The following is a 25,898-nucleotide window of genomic DNA, read 5'->3' on the forward strand; positions in this document are numbered from 1 at the left end:
ATATAGCAGAACATATAAAATTATTCAAAGACTAATGAATAAATGACTTTTGATATTATTCATCTATAGTCAAGAGACAAAAAAATTAAGGTGCAAAAAAAACCCCAAAAAAACAAAAACATCTTAGCACTGTTTTCAGTGATGAACAATGTGCATTTAATAAATAAAATAAAAGAGCATAGAAATACAATGTTATTTTATACACTTACTGTACATAATACAGCTCAAAAATTGAGAAGATCAAAGCGTGTTTAGTGGAAAGAAGCAGTCACCCAGGGGCTGGGATTATAAGAGCTTAAGAAAGACAGATCAGAGAGCAAACACCACTCTCCTGTCTGTAGTCCCACCGTCAGCAGAGAGAGGAGACAGGCAGCGAGGCTTCAGACACTTCAACGCTGAGAATAACTATACTATCCTTAACCTTAATTATGAGCAACAATAACAGTGATGCTTGATTTGGCTTATGTATTTCCCATCTTATAAAAACAAGCCCCTATGTTTTCATTTTAATAAGCCAATGAAATTCTCATTTCCAAGTTTTAACGTTCATCTGAGCTCCAGTTACAATTGCAAAGGAGTACGATGAAGGAAAATGTAATATAAGCCCTCAGCACAGAAGAGAAGATGAACGTCTAAAAACAGCGCTGGGGCCGGGTGAGAATACTGCATGGGTTGAGCTGGAGCGGTGGAGACGCTCAAACAGCTTGAGTGTGGGTGGACAGTGAAAGTAGGGCAGAGATGCTCTGTGCTTGATAATAATGAAACACACTCCAGGGGCGATGCAAACAAAAGCACCCCTTCCTGAAATCAATGACTGCTGGCTGAACAACTTTCTGGATGTCTGAAAACAGATGCATTTGAAAATGACCTGATAAAATGGTGGACGGCATTATTTTCAAGTACCATGTGTTTTTGTTTAGGGTTTAAATAACACGGTTTATGCAAAAGGAACTGGATGACATATTTGAATGTTCCCAATCTGAATTCTGATGTGAAATCAAATTTATACCGTGTTTGTTCGCTGGCCAGAGGAGAACTGGTTTCTCCTTTTTTTGGGATGGTTCCTTGTCACTGTCACCTCTGGCTTGCTTATTTGGGGACACTTAATATTCAACAATATTATTGATCTGACTGCACTGACACTGTTGGATGAGAACTGAACTGAGCTGGACGATGACATTACTGTTTTCTGCAGAGCTGCTTTTATAGATGAAATGAAGTAATTTAATAATTGATGATCTTTACAACACTGAACATTCAACACAACTGACTTCAGCTGAACATTGGCACTATTTTCTTTTAGAGCTGCTGTACAGTTGAAATGAATTCTGTTTCCATCATTGAATCATTTTCCTGTTATCACTCTAAAGCTGCTTTGAAACGATCTGTATTGCATAAAGCGCTGTATAAATAAAGGTGACTTGACTTGATATGATATATCGACAAGTAACAGCGCTGTGACATGCTATACTTGATCTAAAACTATTTTAAATTATTTTTTCAATTCTCTTATAAATATCATACAATACAGAGATTATTTGTGTTGAGAGATTATTTGTATTAAATGAACTGGGAAAAAAACGAATAAAATGATGCAGATCCAAAAGTTTGATGTCGATATTATTTTAAAGGTGCCCTAGAAACAAAAATTGAATTTACCTTGGCATAGTTGAATAACAAGAGTTCAGTACATGGAAAAGACATATATTGAGTTTCAAACTCCATTGTTTCCTCCTTCTTATATAAATCTCATTTGTTTAAAAGACCTCCAAAGAACAGGCGAATCTCAACATAACACCAACTGACATGTAACAGTCGGAATCATTAATATGTACGACCCCAATATTTGAATATGCCAGCCCATGTTCACGGCATTACACAAGCCAGTATTAACGTCTGGATCTGTGCACAGCTGAATCATCAGACTAGGTAAGCAAGCAAGAACAATAGTGAAAAATGGCAGATGGAGCAATAATAACTGACATGATCCATGATTACATGATATTTTCAGTGATATTTGTTAATTGTCTTTCTAAATGTGTCATTAGCATGTTGCTAATGTACTGTTAAATGTGGTTAAAGTTACCATCGTTTCTTACTGTATTCACGGAGACAAGAGAGCCGTCGCTATTGTCATTATTAAACACTTGCAGTCTATATAATGCATAAACACATCTTCATTCTTTATAAATCTCTCCAACAGTGTGTAATGTTAGCTTTAGCCACAGAGCACTATCAAACTCATTCAGAATCAAATGTAAACATCCAAATAAATACTATACTCGCAGGAATCAACACATGCATGCAGCATGCATGACAAAGATCTTGTAAAGATCCATTTGAGGGTTATATTAGCTCTGTGAACATTGTTTATGCACTGTATAACTGCACTTATAGCCCAGAGCTTGGGGGGGGGCAGGGAGCGAGAGATTTAAAGGGGCCAATTAAAAAAATTAATTAAAAAAAATCTATGGAGTATTTTGAGCTGACACGTCACAGACACATTCAGGGGACACCTTAGACTTATATTACATCTTGTGAAAGAACGTTCTTGGGCACCTTTAAGGAATTAATATTTTTGATTGGCAAGGATTCATGTGATTAAAAGTAAAGACAGTAAAGACAAAATTGCTCTGTTAGATGTGGTGTCAAGACATCTATAAATATGATTAAAAGATTAAGAAGTACAGAATGTCACATTTTATTATTGGCTGTTTGAACACAAAATGTTTTACCAACTAAGAAGTACAGCACTTTTAGAGTTTCATCCTTATGCCTAATGTGAGCAGAAGTATTGGGATGGTTTTACTTAAAGTAAAATTAAATGTGTAAAAGCTAATATTTAACTGCAAATCCCTTGCAAGCAATCACAATGAGTGAGTCTGTGACCCATAGACATCACCAGACTCTTGGTTTCACACTTTGAAATGCTTTTCCAGACATTTAATGCAGCCATTTTAAACGGTTGCTTGTTTGGGGGAGTTTCTGCCTCTTCAGCTGGTGAAATGCTTGTTCGATAGGATTTAAAAGGGATGAAACTCTAGTGCTGTTCTTCTTAGTTGGTAAAACATTTTGTGTTGAAACAGCCAATAATAAAATGTGATATTCTGTACTTCTGCCTCATATTAATCTTTTAATCATATTTATAGATGTATTGACACCACAGCTAACAGAACAATTTTGTCTTTACTGTCCCAATACTTATGGATGGCACTGTATATCCAAATAGAAAGCAGTTATTTTAAATAATGATAATAATAATATTTCACAATATTATGGTTTTTACTGTATTTCTGATCAAAAAATGCAAACTCAAACATTAAAAGCATCTTACCACCTCAAACATTTCAACGATAGTGTACCGAAATTTTAAACTAAAAGGTTAGACTTTATTTCGTCCACTTTAGACATTCTACTAACTATAATTAACTTTGCAACTACATGTCAACTAACTAAGTATTAGTATACTGTTAGGTTAGGGTTAGTACAATAAGTTGACATGTGCTTGCAAACTTACTTATAGTCAGTAGAATGTCTGTTGGGGAGCATCATAATAAAGATATTAAGCAGACAGTCTATCAATACTCTAATTGACATGTAGTTGCAAAGTTACTGTAGAATGTCTAAAGTGGACTATCAAAATAAAGAGTTACCATCTAAAATCTTGATATTGAGAAAAAAAGTACTTCTTTATTTCATGATTTAGTTCTCGCTCAGATGCTGGTTATGGAAACTGCATCATCCACATCTTCTATCTGTACAGGCAAAATGGGTGTGGGTCAGATGATGTCACATTTGAAAAACAGAGAAAAGCTCATTTGCATACCGCACAGCTGTCTCTCAGGGCATCAAACTTGCGTTGGATTTCATCCCGATGGGCCTTAAAAAAAGAAACAAAATGAGAGTGAAATAGCCATTTTTGCAAGAAGTGCACACTCTGCCAGAGTACTGCGTGGAGTTCTGGAGTAAAGTGCATTTGAGCAGATCGCAGCGGCGCTGTGAAATGAACTCGAGTATCATGACAGGTGTGATGTCATGCATGAGAGTGGCTGGGCGCAAGGATGAAACCGTGTCATAGATGCATGGAAATGGAGCGCTGCAACCCTCGCATACCGCAGAGGAGCGTGGGAAGATGTTTACAGCACTGTGAAGATGAGGAACACAATGGTCCACAGAGAGATTACACGGGAACACATGATTATTCACTACGATGAGACATAAAGGAGATGAGTGGAGTCGGCAATATGGTGGCATGAAAAGATATAGATTATATCAACTGTTGCTTGTGAAGCTACAAACTACTTTGTCAAACTACAGACAATCTTAATGATGTTCCTTAACCCTGTAAAGCCTACTGTATCATATATGATACGCAAATTTCTATGGCCTCTAAATTATCAATATGATCAAAACTTTGCTGAAAAACCTGTTGCAAAATTTATACTACATTCTTACTGTCATCTGATTGATAATTTAGACTTTTTAGCAAGTAAAATGCCTTTTAGTATAATTGTAAAAATGTCCACATTCAGCTCGTGCTTCATGTGTCTTTTTGATATGAAATCTTTAGTGATTTTTATAAAGTAAATGTAAGAATAACTTTTATATTGTTAGTAATATTTCTAGATGAACACTTACTGGACTGAAGCAAGTTTACTTGATTATCAATATTATTATTATTATTATTTATTTATTTATTTATTTTCAAATATGATCCATCAGGCTTTTGAGGAAGGTTTATTTGTTGTTAATTTTATCTGCATTATATGTTTTAAAACTACAGAGATTTCATCATAAAACTAAGCATTTAAATATCATCTTACCCAGACATATTACTGGCAGATATAGAGTGATAACTGATATTTATATGCATTTTATGCAGGTAGTCTGCTATACTGTTATAAAGATCTCATTGATTTACATACAAGCTATCAGAATTTTATCCTTTAGGCCATATAAATATCAGAAAATACTGTTCCATTTAAATAAAATTCTGACTAATATATATATATATATAAAAAACTAAATACCATTAATTCATAACTGTATATGGTCTAGAGTTTTATAAAAAGTAGTGTGTGAAACAGTATGTAATAAAAGACTTTTTAAACTGCACTATATTGCTGATCTCAGTAAAATACAAATGTCTTAACTTTTAGCATTCCGATTAAATGATGAGGAAGAAAGGAGATGTCAGAAATCATAGACACTTCACGTTCATTCATCACAATGTAAATCCTCACCCGGAGGACAGTGATCTCTTCCTCTGCCTCTGCGGTCGTCTCCTCCAGCTCAGTCTTGGCCTGTTGTAGTTGGCTCTCCAGGGCGTGACGCGCTGCCTGCAGGCTGCTGATCTGAGCTTCTCTTTCCTGCAGTGACAGTGTGAGCTCCGTCACCTGTCTCTTGATCTCCAGTTTCTGCTCCTCATGTTCTAGACCCATCTATGGAGGAACACGGAGCAGGACCATAGTTAATGGGTGAACCTCTGGAAAACACGTCGAGGTCACATTTCACCCCATAATCAATTTGAAGTTATTCTATGCATTGTAAAGTGAAGTATATCTTCAGCACCATCAAGATTTTGTTTTGCATTTAAGCCACCATAAAATGGCATAGTTCAGTATTTCATTTTTTTTAATGCCAAATTTCTGTTAGCAGTCAGCAGCACGCTTTCAGAAACTCTCCACTTTCCCCAGCTCCACCTGTATGGATCTGCTATGGGGGTTAATTAATGTTACATGTTCACCAGTGGCATGTCTTACATGCTCAGAGCAATGTCTGTGAATGTATTTGCAGTAGCAAGTCTCACTTGCTCTGCAGCAGCATGGCAGATCTATTCCACCAAGACCAAATACATCAACATTGCCAGATACATTACCAATAATATGCCACTCTGTCCGAGAGTTGTCATGACAGAATTACTGTAACATTCTGAATATTTACATTTTTTGTAATTCATATTATTTTATTATTGTCATTACTGCAAATACAGTTTTTATTGAATTACAGTAAAAAAAATTATTGCCATACCATGATATTTTTGTATTTTATTTAAATCAACAAATTAAAGGAAAGTACAGTAGTGAGAATTTTTTTTTTTTAAAAGTGTGAAATATGGTTCAGAATTCTCCCCGAGTACATTAAGTCAATTTTATTTCTATTGCACTTTTTACAATATGCACTATATACAATATTCAAATCAGCTTTGTAGAAATTAATGAAGTCAAAGTTTATAATATCTTAACATCTTTATGACTTATAGTTGCATTTAGCAGATTATAGAGCATCAATTTAAAAACTCATATTAATCACATGCTCATATTAATTAAGGGACCACATGGATTTTTTGTTTAAATAACTGAAAAAAGCTTGATTAAAATAATCTAAAACAAGAAATGGCAACCCGATGCAGATTATAAAACAGACTTTACCTAATACACTACCTTTAATTAATACTCTTAATTAAATACTTTTATTCAGTAAGGACACATAGGGCCCTATCATACACCAGGCGCAATGCAGCACCAGGCATGACGCAAGTGTTTTTTGCTAGTTTCAGTCCGACGCATTTATCATTTTCACGTCCTGCGCCACGTTGTTTAAATAGCAAATGCGTCTGTGCCCATTTGTGTGCCCATGGTACATTCCTGGTCTGAAAACGAGGTGTGTTCAGGCGCATTGTTGGCGTGTTGCTTTTTTGATGCAACTGAAAACAACTGCATCATTGACCAACCGAAACCTGGTCTAAAGTCAATGGCACAATAATTTTTTTTGTTAATTAAAGAGTGTGTTAATAATATGTCCCAAATATGCGGGTGCACAACACGCGTACACTCTGCTTATTACACAAATTAGCAAACGTGGATTAGGACACGCCGTAAGTGCACCTGTGCCATGTGCTTTAGACTTTTAGTTAAAATAGGGCTGATCAACAGTGACAGTATATAATGATAAAAGATTTCCATTTCAAGTAAATGCTAAATAAATTATTTCCATTTATCAAAGTATCTTAAAAAAATGTGCCATGGATTTGGTAAAAATATGAAGCAGCACAACTGTTTTCAACTTCGTATTTCCTAAATTCCCTTTTTAAATTCCTATCCTTTTTGATTTTGGGGTGAGATATGGTTCAGAATTCTCCCCGAGTGTCTTATCATCATCATAAAATCGCCTTGTTCATTGCTCACCTCTCTGAGCCTGGCCTCTAGTTCCAGCACTCGACTCTTGTTAGTCTGTTCTTGTTGTGTCAGCTTCTCCAGATGTTCCTCCAGCTTTGCATTCTGGGCCTCCAGTTTTCCAGCCTGAGATTCCAGATAGAACTTCTGCTGCCTGAGTTCAGATATCATCTCCTCTTGGGCTTTCCTAAAGATAATGAACAAGATTTCTAGGAGAAATACCCTAGCTGCTGGAAACTGGACAAACAGTCAAATCTGTGTTATGGATAACCAGCAACCCATCACTTCAGCCGATGTAATTTATCTGCCCTGACCAGGTTGGCTTTAACCTGCCATTCCGCTACAGTGCTTTTCAATTAATCTGTCAACCATCAAAGCTGATTCACATGATTCATGCAGTTCATTTGCAATCAAATCAGTTGAGTTTCTACAACCTAGTAAAGCTGGTTAACCGTTATGGGGCATGCCTGGTGGGGACATCATTAACACACCAGCATCTAAAACACAACACATACTCTCTGGTGTTGTGCTTTTGCAGCAGGGATAATATGGAGCTGCTATGAAAGCCTTAATATAATGCAAATACTAGGTCATCATTCATTCACATTGTTCTTATCCCTGAAAATCTGCCTTCATGGTACATTAGCCAGAAATTAACCTTTACATTCACCCATTTCATATCCAAATATGGTTCATTTGAATATACGTTCATGTGAATGGCATGTAAATACTAATATTAAGAGGGAGCACAAGACCCTTGCAAAAAAGTACTATAGTGGTACTACAGTAAAGTAGGCTGGGCGATGTATCGAATGCTTTTGTCACGCGCATTTCTTCAGTAAAGCCGGTTCCCTGATTAGCCTACCGCTAAATCGCCATCACCTGCTTTCAAATGAAGCGGCATTTAATAGACAGAGCCGTAGTTCACTGATAAGACACGCAATATCGCGTTCAATATCGACGGCGATACATATCGATATTGAACGCGATATTGCGTGTCTTATCAGTGAACTACGGCTCTGTCTATTAAATGCCGCTTCATTTGAAAGCAGGTGATGGCGATTTAGCGGTAATCAGGGAACCGGCTTTACTGAAGAAATGCGCGTGACAAAAGCATTCGATACATCGCCCAGCCCTACAGTAAAGTGACTATTATTTGCCCAAACAAATGTCTCACTGTGTGTTTTACCACTCTATGTGGCACAACATGAAGCAGAATGGCTGATTGCTTTTATATAACAACTGCAATGTGATAAATAAAAATATTCAATTAATAATTAAATGTGTTACTAAAAATAATCTAAATGAACATCTCTTGAGTCAAGTAATATAGTATGTTAGTCTAACTGTAGGCTGTTTACAGTTACAGGCATCCAACTGCAACTGATTTGATCACTGAATGAGCTCCAGCATGTATGGTCATGTATGTTCACTCACATGTTTTTCTGCGTGTAAATGCTGCTGTTGGCTGCCAGTTTATTGGCCTCGGACAGCTCAGCGATTCTCTGCTCCAGACTGCTCATCTTTGACTCCATGGCATTGATTGTCTACATGAAACAGAGTTACTGATGAATGTATAATGATGAAGAATGATGAAGTATAATAAAGTAGTGTTGTCAAAATTAGTGTACAAGTCGATGAAATTTAGAAATTGTAACTATATCAGCCTTTCTGCAGTACCGGTAGTTCCGAGTATGGTTATTATAGTTAACTAAAACTAAAATCATAATAAAATGTTACCTGAAATAAAATACATTTTAAATTAAATTAAATTAAATTAAATATCTTTAAAAAAGGAAACTTTATATTAACTTGACGTTCTAAAATAACTAAAACTGAAATAAAAAATAATAAAAACTATACATATTTAAATAAATCTAATAAAAACGACAAAAATATACAACAAAAAAAAAAGACTAAAAATGTAACTAAAATAAAAATAGAAAAAATAAAAACTAATTCAAACTATAATAACTTTAAGAGTATTCCAATGGTACTAAAACAACACTGGTACCAAGAATCAATTTAATTAATAAATCGGTTTTGAATTTTTCATTTTATTATTAACTTTTCACTTGACCTTTTTAGAGCAAAGTTTAACAGAAAAATAAATGATCGCTAAATGCAAAGGTTTTAATGTATTATTTACTATTTATTAATTATTATTATTATTAACTCATTTAATGTATTTAACATGTTTTATTTTTTAAAACACTTACTTTTAAAAAGCAGACACTTTTGTCTAAATTGTTTTGTATTACTCTGTTCTTTATCCGATTGTTTGTTTTAATGTCTGTTACTCTTATTTTATTTTCTTTTTTATATTTGGATGTAAAGCACTTTTTGACATTTGCTCTAGAAAGGTGCTGTAGAAATAAAAATGTATTTATTTATTTTCAAATAGTTAAATAAAATAGTTCCAACAGTTTTTGCTATTTTACTGAATATTGACATTTTACAAAAGTTTGCTATTGTGACAGTTCTAGTATAGTATAACAGTAAACCATGCTGGTCTTCTCAGCAAAGTTATCAGAATTTTCAGCATTTACATGCTTATTTGTTCATTTGCACATGCTTTCATATAAATTGAATGATTTACTAAAGCTCTCCTTAGACTAATGTGAATTTATTGTCTTGTGCAAAGATCAGTGTTAATGAGTTGGGTCATGCCTTGTCACTCCCCAATTAAAATACACTGGGCTCTCAGGAAAAAGCAAAATAACATGAGGTACCGCTGTCTGGTCACTGATCACTTTTCCCCGCTCGCGAGATTCCTCCTCAAAAGCGCTCTGCTTGGACTCGAGCAATTCCTTTTCAGCCAAATCAGCCTTCATTTGAGTCTCTAACACCTACAAAACACACAAACACTGGGTTATTACACCTGACAAATGAACAGAAACTACCTTCAAAATGAGCCCTTTAAAAGTTTAATCTGAATCCAAAGATAAACACGAGTCGGGATCTTTTATTCAGTCGCTGTAAATTTAATAACGGGCACTAAAGCCACAGTATATTAGTCCTGTGCAAATGCCACGATGGAGGTAAACCGCTCTGTTGACTCTGTGAAACATCACTGATATTTGTCACGAGCATAAGTGTGTGTGTGTGTTTGGCCCGACCTTGATCTTGTCTGCGTAAAGCTTTTCCTTCTGTTCCAGGTGTGCTTCCATTCGCTGTGCTGTTGCCTGCGTGTCACGCAAGTTCTCTTCAAGTTCCTGCGTACAGACAGAAGACTCAGTTATATGAAGCAGTATTATTGTCAAAGTAAGTATTGCCTTTTGTCAGACATTTCTTCTACAATTTCAAGGAGAAATAAAATTATATAAATGAGACATGAAATTTATGTGGACTGCAGATCAGATTGATTTGCTCTAAGAAGAATTTGATGGGAAACGTTTGAGAGATTTCCAACTTTTGACTGCAGAAAGGCAAATCTGAGGACAGACTGAGAGATTGTTGGGATCTCTTCTGAGAAACATGCAAGATTAGGATATTTTTTACAAACACGAGAGACTTCATTAATATTCTCTCTGCCATCTCAATCATGACCAGAAAAAACAATGTCATTTTTAAATTGATAACATATTTTCTTAATCCAGCAATGCTATTTTAGTATTACTTACCTACTATTATAGCATTTATTAATATTTTGAATTAGATTTTATTTTTATACTTTGTTTGCATTTTGATTTTTGTTTAAGTTTTAGTAATTTTGCTATGTGCCTTTATCATTTTGATTATATTAATTAAATTCCATTTTAGTAATTTTGTTATATGCTTTTGTCATTTTTTATTATATATTTTTTTTAAATATAGCTTTAATATATTTTATTTCAATTTTATTTATTTATTTATTTTTTTCAATTTAATTTTTAGTACTTAAACTTATTTCAGTTAGGCAACATTTCAAATTTTCATTTACATTTTTAAGTATGTTTTTCATGTAATATTTATATTTTTATTATTCTTTATTTTCAAGATTATATGGACAAGTAAGTAACAGATGCTTTTATGAGAAATAATATTATATATTTTTAATGGAACAGTTTATTGAACCTTTACATAAAATACTTAGATAAGAAAATAAGAAGAATGTATATGTGTTTTGAGTATCATGTTTGATATTTTTTAATACTTCAAATTACAGTTATTTATTTCAGTTAGGCAACATTTCAGAATTTTCTTTTAAGTTTTTCACCTAATAGTATGTTTTTTTAATGAAAACGATTAAAACATAGTTTTATTTAACAGTAACAACACTGGTTTCCAGATCAACTCAAAATATGCCATTTCATTTTTAAGCACTTGTTAATCATGACTAAATCATAAAAATCAATAATTTACAGTATAAATCATCAAGTTAAAGACACATCATCATTGTGACACTCATGATCATGGCTAAAGACTGAGATGATCCACTCCTGCAATCTGTCACTTTTGGAGCCGTGACAGGGCCAGAGAGCATGCTGGGAGATGAGGAAAAGAAGCAGTGTAACTGCCAGGCTAAGCAGGTTGAAGAAAAGCGAATAAACACAGAAAGTCTGTGTTTGAGGAGGTATATCGCACGTGACTAATAAGTGTTACGCGTCTTAATTAAGTAGCTTTACAGCGAGCATGTGACACCTCCATCTCATCGACATGTCCTCATAGCTCCAGTGTTTACCTGTTTGTTTGTGTGTGTGTTTTAGATACAGTATGTGTAAATCAGCGGGAGTTCAGCGCTCGCTCGAGTCTCAGTCTTACCATGATTTTGTCGGCCATCTGTTGGATCTGCTGTGACTTGGTCTGAATGTCTTCTTTTAGTTTAGTTTCTCTCCGTTCCACCAACTCCAGCCTCTTCACCTGGTTCTCCAGGGTTTTCTTACCATCCTGTTCGATCCAAAAAAGGAAGAAAATCTCATATTGATGATGCACTGCCATGTTACTTGTGCAGCTTACACTGAAAAAAATGTGCTTTTGTGGAAACATCTAAATTAATTGATTTTATTCAAGTCAAAATATTACTTAGCATCACTGAATCAACATGAATACATTAAAGGGATAGTTCACCCAAAAATGAAAATGTGATGATTATCTGCTTACCCCCAGCGCATCCAAGGTGTAGGTGACTTTGTTTCTTCAGTAGAACACAAATGATGATTTTTAACTCCAACCGTTGCTGTCTGTCAGTCAAATAATGCGAGTGAATGGGAACTTGAACAATAAGAGTCGAAAAAACATGCACAGACAAATCCAAATTAAACCCTGCGGCTCGTGACGACACACTGATGTCCTAAGACACGAAACGATCGGTTTGTGCGAGAAACCGAACAGTATTTATATCATTTTTCGCGCTCTGACAGCGGAAGTGATGTCTCGCATTCATTGAAGTATATGCACGAGACATCACTGCCGTTGTCAGAGCACGATCAGACCTCACCAAGCGAGTGCTGAACGCAGTTGGACATAGTGGTGTATTAGAGGTAAAAAATGGTATAAACACTGTTCGGTTTCTCGCACAAACCGACCGCTTCGTGTCTTAGGACATCAATGTGTTGTCACGAGCCGCAGGGTTTAATTTGGATTTGTCTATGCAAGTTTTTTTGACTCTTATTGTTCGAGTTCCCATTCACTCTCATTATTTGACTGACAGACGGCAGCGGTTGGAGTTAAAAATCATCATTTGTGTTCTACTGAAGAAACAAAGTCACCTACATCTTGAATGCGCTGGGGGTAAGCAGATAAACATCACATTTTCATTTTTGGGTGAACTATCCCTTTAAGTTGCACCAACAAAATCACATTTAAGATTTACAGTAGCTCAGGCAGAATGTAGCTCCTTTTTGCAATTTGTTCCTGGAATATGTTAAGTTTAGTTAAACTTTATTGTCCAACCTTAGCTGAAATTTGGTCTTTGTTAAAAATTTCTGGCAAAGTAAGATAAAAAATAAAAAAAATAAAATAAAAATAAAAAATAGGTTTCTCACAGAGTTAAACCCAGCGCCATCAAATAAAACATGTTTCAAGAATAAAGGATTTTGACAAAACGAACATGTTGGTGGATCTTCTCCTAGCATTAAAAACTTGTTTGTCATCCTGGAATGGCCTTTTCAGCAACTGATATAAGCGATCTGGTCGCATCGATTTGAAAAATGATTTCATGGAGTTTGTGCATGGTGTATAGATCCCACCCATTTTTTATTAATATAATCATTTATTATAGGTCTTAGATCCATATTAGGGGGTATCCCTGTGAATCGAAACCATAACCTACTAGCGCCATTCTCTACTCTTTACGCTACAGGAAATGTTTCCAACTTATTCTCTGTGAAATAATAATAAAGTTGAATCTAATCTAATCATAATCATGTTGTTTGTAAATAAAGCAATTTTAATTCAGTCAGATGATGAAAATGGAAAATGGAGAGGCAGTGCATCACCTCTGTCTCTCGCAGGCGTCTGCGCAGGCTGTCGGTGGAGTCCTCTTTGGTCTGCAGACGCTCCAGGTCTCGCTCCAGACGCTCTTTAGCCTGACGTACGTTCTGCAGGAGTTCAGTGGCTTCTGTGCTCGCCTTCACGGCCTGGAAGAAAAGAAAACTGCACGGTAAAAATGTGTAGAGAAAAAAAATACTACAGTAAAGACATTTTGGTTAACTCAATATTAATCTAAATAATTGGAAAAATTGGAAAAACTGTAAATTATAAATTGGTTAACTATAAATTTTCTCACAATATACATGAGTGATTGGCCTTATATGTCATTTTACTGTAAATTACTGTCAAATGTATTGTTTTTGGATGCATAAACTATAAATGACCATATAACTTAAAGTGAAAAAATAGAGGGCATTCCTAGAAGTCCCTGACTGACATCACATACGATTATATTTTATTTCAATAGTTTTGTTTCTTTTTAGCCCCAAAGCTGTGAAACTCACTACCTTAGCTTTTTCCAGGTCTTGTTTTATTGGTTGATTTCATTGGCTATTGTGGGTTTTAAATTTTTAATTTTGAATGTTTAATCTGTTACTTTTTAAGCAGTGTAGTTATATGATTTTTTGTTATCTCTTTATTGTTTATTGTGAAGCACCTTGGTTTGCTTATTTCAGCTTGGTCAGCTTTCTTTTTTAGGTGCTATATCAATAAAAATGACAATAACTTTTTATCATTATGGTGTTTCATGTTACATTTTCTGTTTTGTAGTTAATGAATATTGCATTTATTGTTGATTGACGTTACTCTGATGGCATTTTTTGTATGACTATTTCTAAATATGAGTATTGGCCATGCTTTATGGACAATATTATTCATCATATGGCTTTCTGTTTTACCACCTGTATTATTATGGTGGTCATCACATTTTAACCCTCAACAGCACAGCGTTGCCCTCAGGCAACGGAAAGTTTTCTTAAGACCTATGTTTAGTAATTTTTTCTTTAAATGATTACAACAAATTAGAAAGGTCGAGAAAGTACCAAGTAAGGTGTTGGAGTCGATATCAAGCACCATTTAAAGGTGGGGCGTCCTGTTCTGACAAATGGTCATAGGAGCACATGGTGTGAGAAGAAGGCAATATTATTTGCTTTAGTAATCTTATTTCAAACGACATGAACTGTATGTGTATGTGAAGTGAAATCTCATTACATGAAGTACATCATATGGCATAGCACACTACATGATACAGACATATGCATGTATTAAATTCAATATATCAATGTCTTTCAAGTGTTTTTCCCTTTTTTCTTAATGATTTCTTGATTTTTTTTTAAATAAAATTTGATTTTGATGATAATTTTCTCTATGACTCTGTACCATTGTCGCACAACGTTGCCCTTAATTTTTTTTTTTTTTTTTAAATCAATAAAATGTTCCCAAATGAACCAAAAAAATTATGTGGATTTTTTTTTTTTTTTTTTTTCATGTGCCATCAACATGTGTGTAGTAGAGGGTTAAGGTAATAAGCAGATTTTGGTAGTTCACGTACACTCTAAAAAATGCTGTGTTAAAAACAACCCAAGTTGGGTTGAAAATGGACAAACCCAGCGATTGGGTTGTTTTAACCCAGCGGTTGGGTTAAATGTTTGCCCAACCTGCTGGGTAGTTTTATTTAAACTATTGTTTAAAAATTGCTATATGGCTAGCTTAAAATGAACCCAAAATAGTTGGGAAATTAAAAAACCAGATGCAATTAGAGACCACAATAATAGACAAAAGGTGAATGTTTATTATTAAGCTTTAATAGTTTATTAATATAAATTTAATAGTTTAATAGTTTATTAATATAAATTTATTAATAAGCAATTTAATAAATGTTTATTGTTTAATAATTATTCATTGAACATTAATAAATGTTCATTTCCAACATACTTTGGGTTAATTTTAATTAAGCAATACAGTCATTTTTAAACAATAGTTGAGTTAAATAAAACTACCCGGCAGGTTGGGCAAACATTTAACCCTTAGCTGGGTTAAAACAACACAATTGCTGGGTTTGTCCATTTTCAACCCAACCTGGGTTGTTTTTAACCCAGCATTTTTTAGAGTGTAGCTTGGTATATTATCATTTAATTAAATATACAGTTAAAGTTGTAAAATATACAGGCACCAATATGCCATTCTGTAATACCGGAAACACTGTCTTTTTTTTTTTTTTTTAAATTCCTGGTAAATGCGGCTGACAGATTTACTGTAAATTACACTGTAAAAAAATATCATCTGTCATCTATCATAGATATCATAGGTCATCTATGCTGTGTAATCGATGACAAGTCAAGTCAAATTCCTATAGCACAATACAGGCTGTTTCAAAGCAGCTCCACATTAATAAACAGGAAAATAACTATATTAATGTTGCAAAATTCAACTATGCAACTAATTCAATTTCAGCTATGAAGCATGTCTACAGAAAGTAATAGTGTCATTATTCAGCTCAACTCAGTTCTTCAATGTTGATTCAATTCAGTTAAATAACAGTGTTGATGTTGCCAAGGTAGTGTTATGATCAAGCTCAATTCAGTTCAAATTTTGTTCTCATCCTATAGTGTCCATGCATTGTTAAAACAATATTATTACTGAATATTCATTTAAAACAAACAAAACATACATTTCAGATCTTCAAGCAGGGCTGAATTTAAAATAAATGTGCACATACCTTGGCAAGCTTCTCCTGGAGTTCTTCGATCTTTACTTGTTGCTCTGCATTGGTCTGAGACATTTAGAAATAAAGAAGCTTAAATACTGTACAAAAACAGCTACATTAGCAATTTGATGAAAAACAGCATGATTTTCTGGTTCGTGCTGGTTGATTTGTATGGTACTTTGCAGTAAATTCATTTACCATGGAGGTATTGTTGGTTAAGATAGTACCGAATATGTTTGTTTTCTCAACAGTTTGTCTGTATAAGGTGAATAGAAATAATGAGTTGTTATCATATTGGATGTACCTTCTGCAATTTGGTCAGAAGGTCCTCCATCTCAGCTTTGCCTTGTTCTTTGGCCTAAAAAAAATAAAAATAAAGACTGATCAAACCTCGTCTAGCATGCATCAGCTGGACAGTTCTTGTTTTGAACTTGAACAAACCTTCTGAATCTTCTGCTGGTATTCCACAGCCTTCCTCTTGAGCTCCTCGCTGGTCTGACGAGACTCTTTCAGCTCGGATTCGTACAGGTCACTGCGGCGGCGAGCAGCGGAGAGGTTCTCCTCCAGCTGACGAATAGACACTCGCATTTCCTCCAGTTGAGCGTGGTACTCCTGCAGGGTCATAAATGTTGAAATGGCACTTAAGTTACTCTGTGTCCATGTCTATCAGAAAGAACAGAAACACTGTGTCTATTATTTAGTTCATACACTCTTAAAAATAAAGGTTCCAAAAGGGGATTTTCTCTGCAATTCCAAAAAAGAACCATTTCTGGTTCCCCAAAGAACCTTCCAGGCAACAGTTTTTAAAAGAACCATTTTTCTTAGTGTGAAGAACATTTTAAAAATCTAAAGAACCTTTTTCCATTATAAAGAACCTGTTGTGCATTGGAAAGTTTCAATAGATGTTAAAGGTTCTTCATGGAACTATCAATACAAATAAAGAACCTTTATTTTCAAGATTGTATGGACAAGTAGCAGATGCTTTTATTCTTAAGACTTACATATGAAATAATAGTTTGAACACTGTTTGAATGCTTCATTTTCAGCTACATCTGGAAGTGGTCGAAAGTGGATGAGCTCAAAACATTTTAGACCCCATTTACACGTGTATTTAGCATCATCCACTTGTGATCTGGGGTGTGTTTCCCGAAAGCATCGTTGGTGAACTATGGTCGTAGTCCCATTGAACTCTATTGGTAATGACGGAACTTACGACCATAGTTCACTTTGGGAAACGCACCCCTGATCGATCAAAATGCATCTTAATACTAGGTGTAAACAGGGCCTTCCAGAGGAAGTCGAAAACACAATAGACCAAATTGCTTTCATAGTGTAAACATTCATGTGGTCCAATCCATTCAAACAACCACAAAAAGACCTAACGCAAACATTATGGGAAGCACACTAGCCAGATGGGATTTAAACTTTGTCAGCTGAAGAACAAAGTTTGGTTTGAAGACAAAAAATTTACCAATCACAATGTTCTCTCTCCATTCCTGATTTCTAACACAGTGTTCGCGTGTTATAAACGGGCCTTAGTATCATGATATAAATGCTTGTTTTCATGATCAAAGCGCTGTAGTTGTAAAACATATAATGCAATGTGATACAATGATGATTGAGAGATGAACAAATAAATGTTACTCAAAAGCCTGATGGATCATATTTGACACTCATATTTTAATATGATTCTACTAAAAAATAATGGATGGATACTCAAGTAAGTGTTCATCTTGAAATATTGATAACAATATAAAATTATTCTTATGTTTACCTAAAAAAAAACAGTAAATATTTCATTTCAAAACGACGTGAACCACGAGCTGAAGGTGGATGTTTTTAAAATTATACTAAAAGGCCTTTTACTTGCTAATCAATCAGAAGACAGAAGGCATGTAGTAGAGATTGTGTGCAACAGCAAAGTTTCGATCATGTAGTATAGAGCCCTTAGGTATTTCAATATCAAATATGATTTAGTAGGCTTTATAGGGTTAATATGTTTAGTGATGGTTAAATATTCTTGAGCTTTAACAGACATGCCACATCACCCATATGGGTTAGAAGTATTACAAAAAGTATTAAAGGAAACAGACTCCAATCCAGTACTTAGTAAACAGTTTCGTGCAAAACAGGCGAATTAGAAGACCTTTGTGAGAACATGAGAGGCAGAGAGGAGATGAAATCAGTCTGAGTAACCGACCACGTGATACAGAGAGAGACTAGCACATGAAAAGCAGAGCGGAGAAGTGGATAAATAAGTGTGCTGAGTGGGTGAAAGGGCAGTGAGTGGGCGGATGGAGTGAGTGTGCCAGTCCGAAGCCGATCGGCCCTGGACGTTTTATCAGCCATTAGCTACAGGTCACAAATCACATCCAAGTCATGCCTGACGAAGCCACAATTGCCTAACGAGACATCTTGCGGCATTTAATGATAAAATGGAAGCCTTGAGCTACACTAGAGGGGAGAAGGAAATTTGGAACGACAAGCATAGAAGATACAATCAGTAACTGTCTCTGTTTATTAAGCGTTGTGGTAAAGCATATTAGGCATTGCTGCTGTGGAATTTCAGTAATTTGCACCTGCTTTTTACACTGCGTTTATCACCGTGCTAAACCCCGAATTTAAAGGGCACCTATTATGCAAAATTCACTTTTACATGCTGTTTGACCATAAATGTGTGTTGGCACTGTGTGAGCAAAACCACCATAGAATGAGAAAAATCCACCCAGTGTTTTTTTTTACAATCTCAATAATTCATAAGCACTGTCTCAGAACGCCCTGTTCTAAGATTGCTCTCACTGTGACGTAGAATTGCGCTAAGCCCCACCCACGTGGTTTGATTGACAATCTGGTTTTAGCATAGACCCCGCCGTCGGTGATCTGTCAATCATCCTCCATTGTTTCAACGACAGCCGGTAATGTCTCCTAAAAAACATACGTGTTCTGTTGTGGGATGTAATAATGAACATAGTAGTTTTCACTTACTTCCGACAACAGAGCCACTGAAAACGCAGTGGATGGATTTTATTTACGAAGGAAAAGCGCCACTCAAAATTCCAAAATACGTTTATGTTTGCGCGAATCATTTTTTGACTGTTTTGAGAACGAGGGTCAAGTCAAGGCAGGTCTTGCTTCAAAGTTAATCCTCAAGTGTGGATCGTTGCCTACTGTTCGCGATCCAACGTCACCTCCAGAAGAAGTAAGTGTATTTGATGTTTTTTGAGCAAATAACGTTAGTCATTTCAGTCGATGTCAGCCAATTCAATAACAAATGCGTCTAAAGTTGTCGTCGTCGTAGAATGTCTGTGTATATAATTTAAACCTTGTTTGTATAGTGTGTATCTAACGTACTTAGCAAACGTTATCACAGTATTTGTGTTTGTAGTTTCAAAAAATTGCGCGAACGTTATCACAGTGTGTGTGTGTTGCACATCCATAATTGCAAAAGGGGCGCGATTAAAACTCTATAAGTACATAAATGTATCAAATAACCTTTCAGAGACGTCCTGCTCCATTCTCAATTGTGTTTCTTCTGCCGGAGTCTCTTCATCATCTGGGTCTGATTCCGGTTCAAACATGTACGGCTGAATGCTTTTCAAAACAGCGGGTCTCTCATTCTCAGCCATTCTGCTTCTACCGACTGTTTATCGCCATATATATGCAAGTTACGCCCTCATCCAAAGGCAGGGCGGAGATATGCAGCTCATTTATATTTAAGGTGGTACACACCAAAACAGCTCTTTTTAAAACAGGCCCCAAAAATGACATTTTGTTATATGGTTATAAATGGTTATAATAAATTAACTGTGGGGTATTTTGTGCTGAAACTTCTCAAATACATTCTGGGGACACCCAAGACCAATATTACATCTTGTAAAAAGGGGCATAATAGGTGCCCTTTAAAGGCCCACTGAAATGCCTTGGCACCCACGGCATTATTCAATGTGTTGATGTAATTTCCACTGAAACAGGAAGACAGGGTGGGTCATATTGATTGGCCCCTCCCCCCTTTTTTAAAATAGCCAATAGCATTTCATTTATATCACAGCTCGGCCAGAGCTGTTGAGCTCAGTAAAGCCTTAGTTTCCTTCTAATCTCTAACCGTTTCTCCTCATAATCTCCTCCGTATCCCTTTAAATTATAGCATTCTGTGCAGAATTCAAATGGGTCCGATATATTATAAACCATTTCATTCTTACATTTGTAGTCCGAAAAGTCCATTCAGTATAAACTTGATAACATAGTCTGCTATAATATATATTATACGTGTATGCGCAATGCTAGAGCTGTTATGTAAACAGGTCGCATGCTGCGTTCCCCCAATCAATGACAATGACAACGCAAATATGCAAATAAGAACGTTAACCCAGGGTTTAAGAAAGTATAGTAGGGCTTTTCACACTTGAAATGGTTAACCTGTGTTATCTTGCTTCACGTTTCACACTGCTCATTATTTACCCGGGGTTAACAATTAATCCTGGGTGTTTGTAAACTAGCATTTCACACCATACATACCTGCTCTTTTGCATATTTGCTGTGTCAGTGTCATTGATTGGACGAACGCAGCACACAATATGTTTACATAAAAGCTCTAGCATTGCGCATTTTCATATTGCCGACTATACTATCAAGTTTATACTGAATGGACATTTCGGACTATAAAGTTAAGAATGAAATAGTCTCTTCTTCACTCAAATTACTGTTTATATACAATGTGCAGAGTTTCCATGACTTTCCAAAGCATGCAAATATGAGTACATGATTGGTTGTCTGTTGCTAGCATAACATTCTAACACGGTACCATGGGTTTACCCAGGGTTAAAGGCGGTGTTTAGAATGAAAATAACCCGGGGTTAAGCGAGTGTTTAAAGCCCTAGTGTGAGACGGCAGCTTATGAATACCCAGGATTAATTGCTAGCCCGCGTCAATTATGGTCAGTGTGAAACGTAAAGCAAAATTACCCAGGATTCCATTTATCTAGGCTTAGAATGACCCAGGGTTAACCATTTCAAGTGTAAAAAGTGACCAACTATTAACCTTACTGTTGTCCCTATTTTTATTTGCATTTAATAAAAGCAATAAGGCACTTGAGGCTGTGCTATATTGTGAATGTAGAGAGGAAAAACAGCCAAGGACACAAAAACAGATACAGAAGAGCATGCTTGTGTTTTTTGCATTATATTACCATAGTGAAGATTATAATTATTCACCAGAAATGACAGAAAAGAGGTGCTTGACATTTTGTGAAATTGCCTCCCAAATGAAAGTCATAATATGAAAAAAAAAAAAAAAAAAAAAAAGCTCAAAGTGAGTCAACACAATCTTCTTCTGTCAATCCTTTATGCTAATGTGACTACTTAATTATCAACAGTGAGCTAATTGCAGGAATAACATCAATTGTGACAATGCCATTTTACAATGTGGGCTGGAATTAAAACATCTGCATTAGTTGCAAGCACTAAAAAAGATCCTGAATGCAACATTCATTCACCAGAAAGAAAAATCCCAAATGAGATCTCTTAAATATCTCAATTGTTTCTTCTAAACGCCAATCAGATGGAAAGCCAATTGAAGTTTTTGATTAAATCTCATGTTTTTCTGATTTTTCTTTGGAAATGTTTGTATTTTCAGCCATTCAGAAGTACAGCACTTTAGATATCAATAATCAGGCATTAAAAAAACCCATGATGATCAAACATCACATAATCTTATATGTCTCCTCTAGAATTTAACAACAGATCTTGACAATGTCTTAAAATATGGCTCATTAATGTCCATTTATTTTCAAGAGAAACATCAGAGACAAAGTTTATGCCTAGAAAAAAAATTCAATAGAACAGGAGACAGTTGAGTTTATAAGATTAACTATAATTAAAGTTAGTTCAACTGAACACTTGCTTTAGTTCATGAACATTTCAGCCTTTTAAGACTGCATTTACATAATCCAAAGCAACTTTCAGATGAGTAAGTCCACTAAAAGCCAAAAAACTAAAAGCCAATGCACAAATAAATCTGTCAGCCACTAAAACTTCCATCTGAACTGGAAATCACCCTCTAAAAAAAGCTCTACTCTGAAATGACAGCCTAATGCACTGATTCCCTCTGAGCTTAACAAACCAATAAGAAACTTTATATATTCATGAAAACATCTTTCTGTGGCTGTGCCACTTTGTTTTTTTTTGTTTTAAGCACAAGAGAGCCCAACAGCTAGTCATTTTACCCCATAGGGATTTAAAAACACTCTTCAGTAAAGACTTTACCAAAACCTGTTCCAAGATGAATCACAACATTACAAACTTTGAATGGAAGCAAAAAGAAAAAAAAGCCTGGAAATGGACGAAGGTATAACACTGATGAGGAACTACTACTATTCCATAAAGAATGTCATAATTAAATCAATTATGAGTATAAAATTGATATTTATTGCAAAATATTCTTCTTTGTGTTTGCACATTCCAGACAGACTGTAAGTACAGTCTGAATTAGTGGTGGCAATTTTTAAGTGAATCTTTCTTTAAGTTACATTGTTACACCAATTAGGCCATCTTTAAGAGGGAATCATTCACTCAGCTGGTTCATTCAAACATACCAATTCATTAAGGAATGACACAAGTGACTGTTTTTTAAGGGGAGTCATTCTAATCACTCACTCAACTGATTCATTCAAACATAATGATTCACTGACACAAGTGACTGTTTTTAAGAGGGAGTCACTCTAATCATTCACTCAACTGATTCGTTCAAACATACAGATTTATTAAGGAACGACAGAAGTGACTGTTTTTTAAAAGGGAGTCATTCTAATCATTCACTCAACTGATTCGTTCAAACATAATTTATTAAGGAACGACAGAAGTGACTGTTTTTTAAAAGGGAGTCATTCTAATCATTCACTCAACTGATTCATTCAAACCTACAGATTCATTAAAGAATGACACAAGTGACTGTTTTTAACAGGGAGACATTTGAATCATTATTTAACTTATTTGTTCAATCATACCGATTCATTAAAGAACAACACAATTCAATGTTTTTAAGAGGGAGTCATTCTAATCATTCACTCAACTGATTCGTTCAAACATACCGATTCATTGAGGAACGACAGAAGTGACTGTTTTTAAAAGGGAGTCATTCTAATCATTCACTCAACTGATTCGTTCAAACATAATGATTTATTAAGGAACAAAAAAAGTGACTGTTTTTAAAAGGGAGTCATTCTAGTCATTCACTCAACTGATTCGTTCAAACATACCGATTCATTAAGGAACAACACAAGTGAATGTTTTTAAGAGGGAGTCATTCTAATCATTCACTCAACTGATTCGTTCAAACATACCTATTCATTAAAGAACGACACAAGTGACTGTTTTTAACAGGTAGGCATTTGAATCATTCATTCAACTTATTTGTTCAAACATACCGATTCATTAAGGAACGACACAAGTGACAGTTTTTAATAACAAATAATTTAACCGATTCATTCAAAACACTTGATTCATTCTGCAAAGAAACATATTGCTCAGAGAGGAAGTGTAACTGGCAATATTATGTCTAAAATGTATGCTATTTAACATAACTTAATGAACTATTTACATTTTTACATTGCAGGCTAACAATTTTACACTTACTAATAATACATACTTAAAACAGGACTATGCAGCAGATGAGTTTAAATGCATCTAGTAACTACAGAACCAAAATGAAATTTTATCAGTTTGATCAACTCTGTAGGATAAAATGAACACTTCATTTAAAGTCTGATTGCTGCTAATTCGAGACCTTTGCCAGCTTGTCACGACAGCATTTCCACTGCATCTGCAACATCCTTCACTGCTAGGTACCATTTTTGTCTCCATGGCAACCGCAGCGCGATGGAGTCTAGCTATGGGGGAGACGTGCAAGAACGGCAGAAAGAAGGCTGTTTTTCTATTGTGTTCTTACCTTCACATCTCATTCTTCAATTTTACAGTCTCCATCACTTTACTCATGGCTATAAGTGGCCATCGCTATTTCAGATAGTGTTTCAGAAGCTGAGATGGACAGAGTTCATTTGTACTCATACTGTGGACTCTATCAGCAGGGCTCTTACTAGCAGAAGCTCTATGGGAATAATCTGAAAAATCTGTGAAATGCTCACTCAGATCCCCAAGCGTTACACAAAGACAAAATGCTTCAATATGACATACACTAAATGAATGAAGCATGATGCACACACAGAAACTTTCCTGAAACCCGGTTATGTCAGTCAGAGGTACATGAACCACTGCATACAGACACACACAATGAATCCAGTCCTTTTTCCAGATCTTAAATCAAACACCTCCAGTGAAAACACCCTCTATATAATACTACAACTCATATTTCTCCAGGCATTTAGTACACTCAAAAAAATAAAAAATATGTTAACGTTTCCACTAGAATTTTTAACTTTGGCCAATTGGGAGAATTACATTAATTAAGTAAGGTGAAGATGTTTTTTCGCCACAATAAAAACACATTTCTAAGTAACATGAACTTAATAATTGTCAACATGAATGCAACTATTTAAGTTGATCCAACATAATGTTTTAAGTAAGGTGAAGATGCTTTTTGGACACAATAAAACGTATTTCTAGTAACATGAACTACTTACTATTTCGTTCCCTCGATTTATAAATTATGCGCATGATTTATAAATCGAGGGAATGAAATTGTAAATCGCAGGCAAGTTTTATTTAATCGAGGGAACAAATTAATAAATCGTGCGCACGATTTAGCCTACTATTTTTTTCCTGCATGTCATGCCCGGGGCTCCGTACTTTTTAAATCTGAGACTTGTTATTAAATATCAAAAATAACAAAGCACAAAACTTGTTGCATTTTACTGGATGGGGCATGGGAGGTGTGCTACAATGTTTTATTAATTCATCAACTGAAAACAGGAACTAAAAGATTCATTCTTGGGTTTTATGAATCGATGGGCCTATAGATAGGTTCATAAAAATGAGAATTGATTAAATTCGAGAAATCAATATTTTTTACCCAGCCCATTGTTTGTCGTCATGTAGTTAAGTAACGTTAATGGAACCTTATTATAAAGTGTTACCAACAAGTCTTGTTATCTTATACAATTTTTTTTTTTACTTCTGAAGTAAATGTATCATGTTTTAAGGTTGTTTAGATACTCTTCTGCATCATGTACACTGTAAAAAATTACTGTGATTTTAACAGTAAAAGACTGTAAAAATGCTGCGGTGAAAAACTGTTAATTGGTTTACAGAAAGTTTTCGTACTATATACGGTGAATAACTGTAATAGATCTAATGGTACATTTAATGTAATTTTACGGTAAAATACCGTTAAATTCACAGTTTTTGAAAGTGAAAAACAACAATTCATTGTAAAATTTACAGTGAAAAACCGTAAATTGACATTCCCACAATTCCCTGCTTGACACTTCACATTTGATATATTTTTGTTGAAATAACTCTGTTTCTTCTTAGTTTTTCTCAACTTTTTTCTAATCAGTTGTGTACATTAGGGTTTTATGTTACATCTAATGTTGTTAAATTAATATTTATTGTATTTTTAAAATTTCATGCATGTTACCATGATGGTGTTTAGTG

General features: G+C 35.0%; 1 protein-coding gene across 1 annotated transcript in view; it reads right to left on the reverse strand.

Annotated features, from left to right (window-relative positions):
* The window catches only part of LOC137026231 (citron Rho-interacting kinase), a 50,351-nt gene that overhangs the window by 22,974 nt on the left and 1,479 nt on the right, over positions 1-25,898 (reverse strand). The window contains exons 3-13 of the mRNA XM_067393497.1: positions 16,735-16,905; positions 16,598-16,651; positions 16,306-16,359; positions 13,595-13,735; positions 11,919-12,044; positions 10,295-10,390; positions 9,908-10,024; positions 8,613-8,722; positions 7,188-7,362; positions 5,244-5,441; positions 3,827-3,880 (exon numbers count right to left, since the gene is read on the reverse strand). Coding sequence (XP_067249598.1) covers positions 3,827-3,880; positions 5,244-5,441; positions 7,188-7,362; positions 8,613-8,722; positions 9,908-10,024; positions 10,295-10,390; positions 11,919-12,044; positions 13,595-13,735; positions 16,306-16,359; positions 16,598-16,651; positions 16,735-16,905 — 1,296 coding nt within the window. The remainder of the gene's footprint in view (positions 1-3,826; positions 3,881-5,243; positions 5,442-7,187; positions 7,363-8,612; positions 8,723-9,907; positions 10,025-10,294; positions 10,391-11,918; positions 12,045-13,594; positions 13,736-16,305; positions 16,360-16,597; positions 16,652-16,734; positions 16,906-25,898) is intronic.

This window comes from Chanodichthys erythropterus, chromosome 9, assembly GCF_024489055.1.
Source record: "Chanodichthys erythropterus isolate Z2021 chromosome 9, ASM2448905v1, whole genome shotgun sequence".
In the NCBI taxonomy this organism is placed as follows: domain Eukaryota; kingdom Metazoa; phylum Chordata; class Actinopteri; order Cypriniformes; family Xenocyprididae; genus Chanodichthys; species Chanodichthys erythropterus.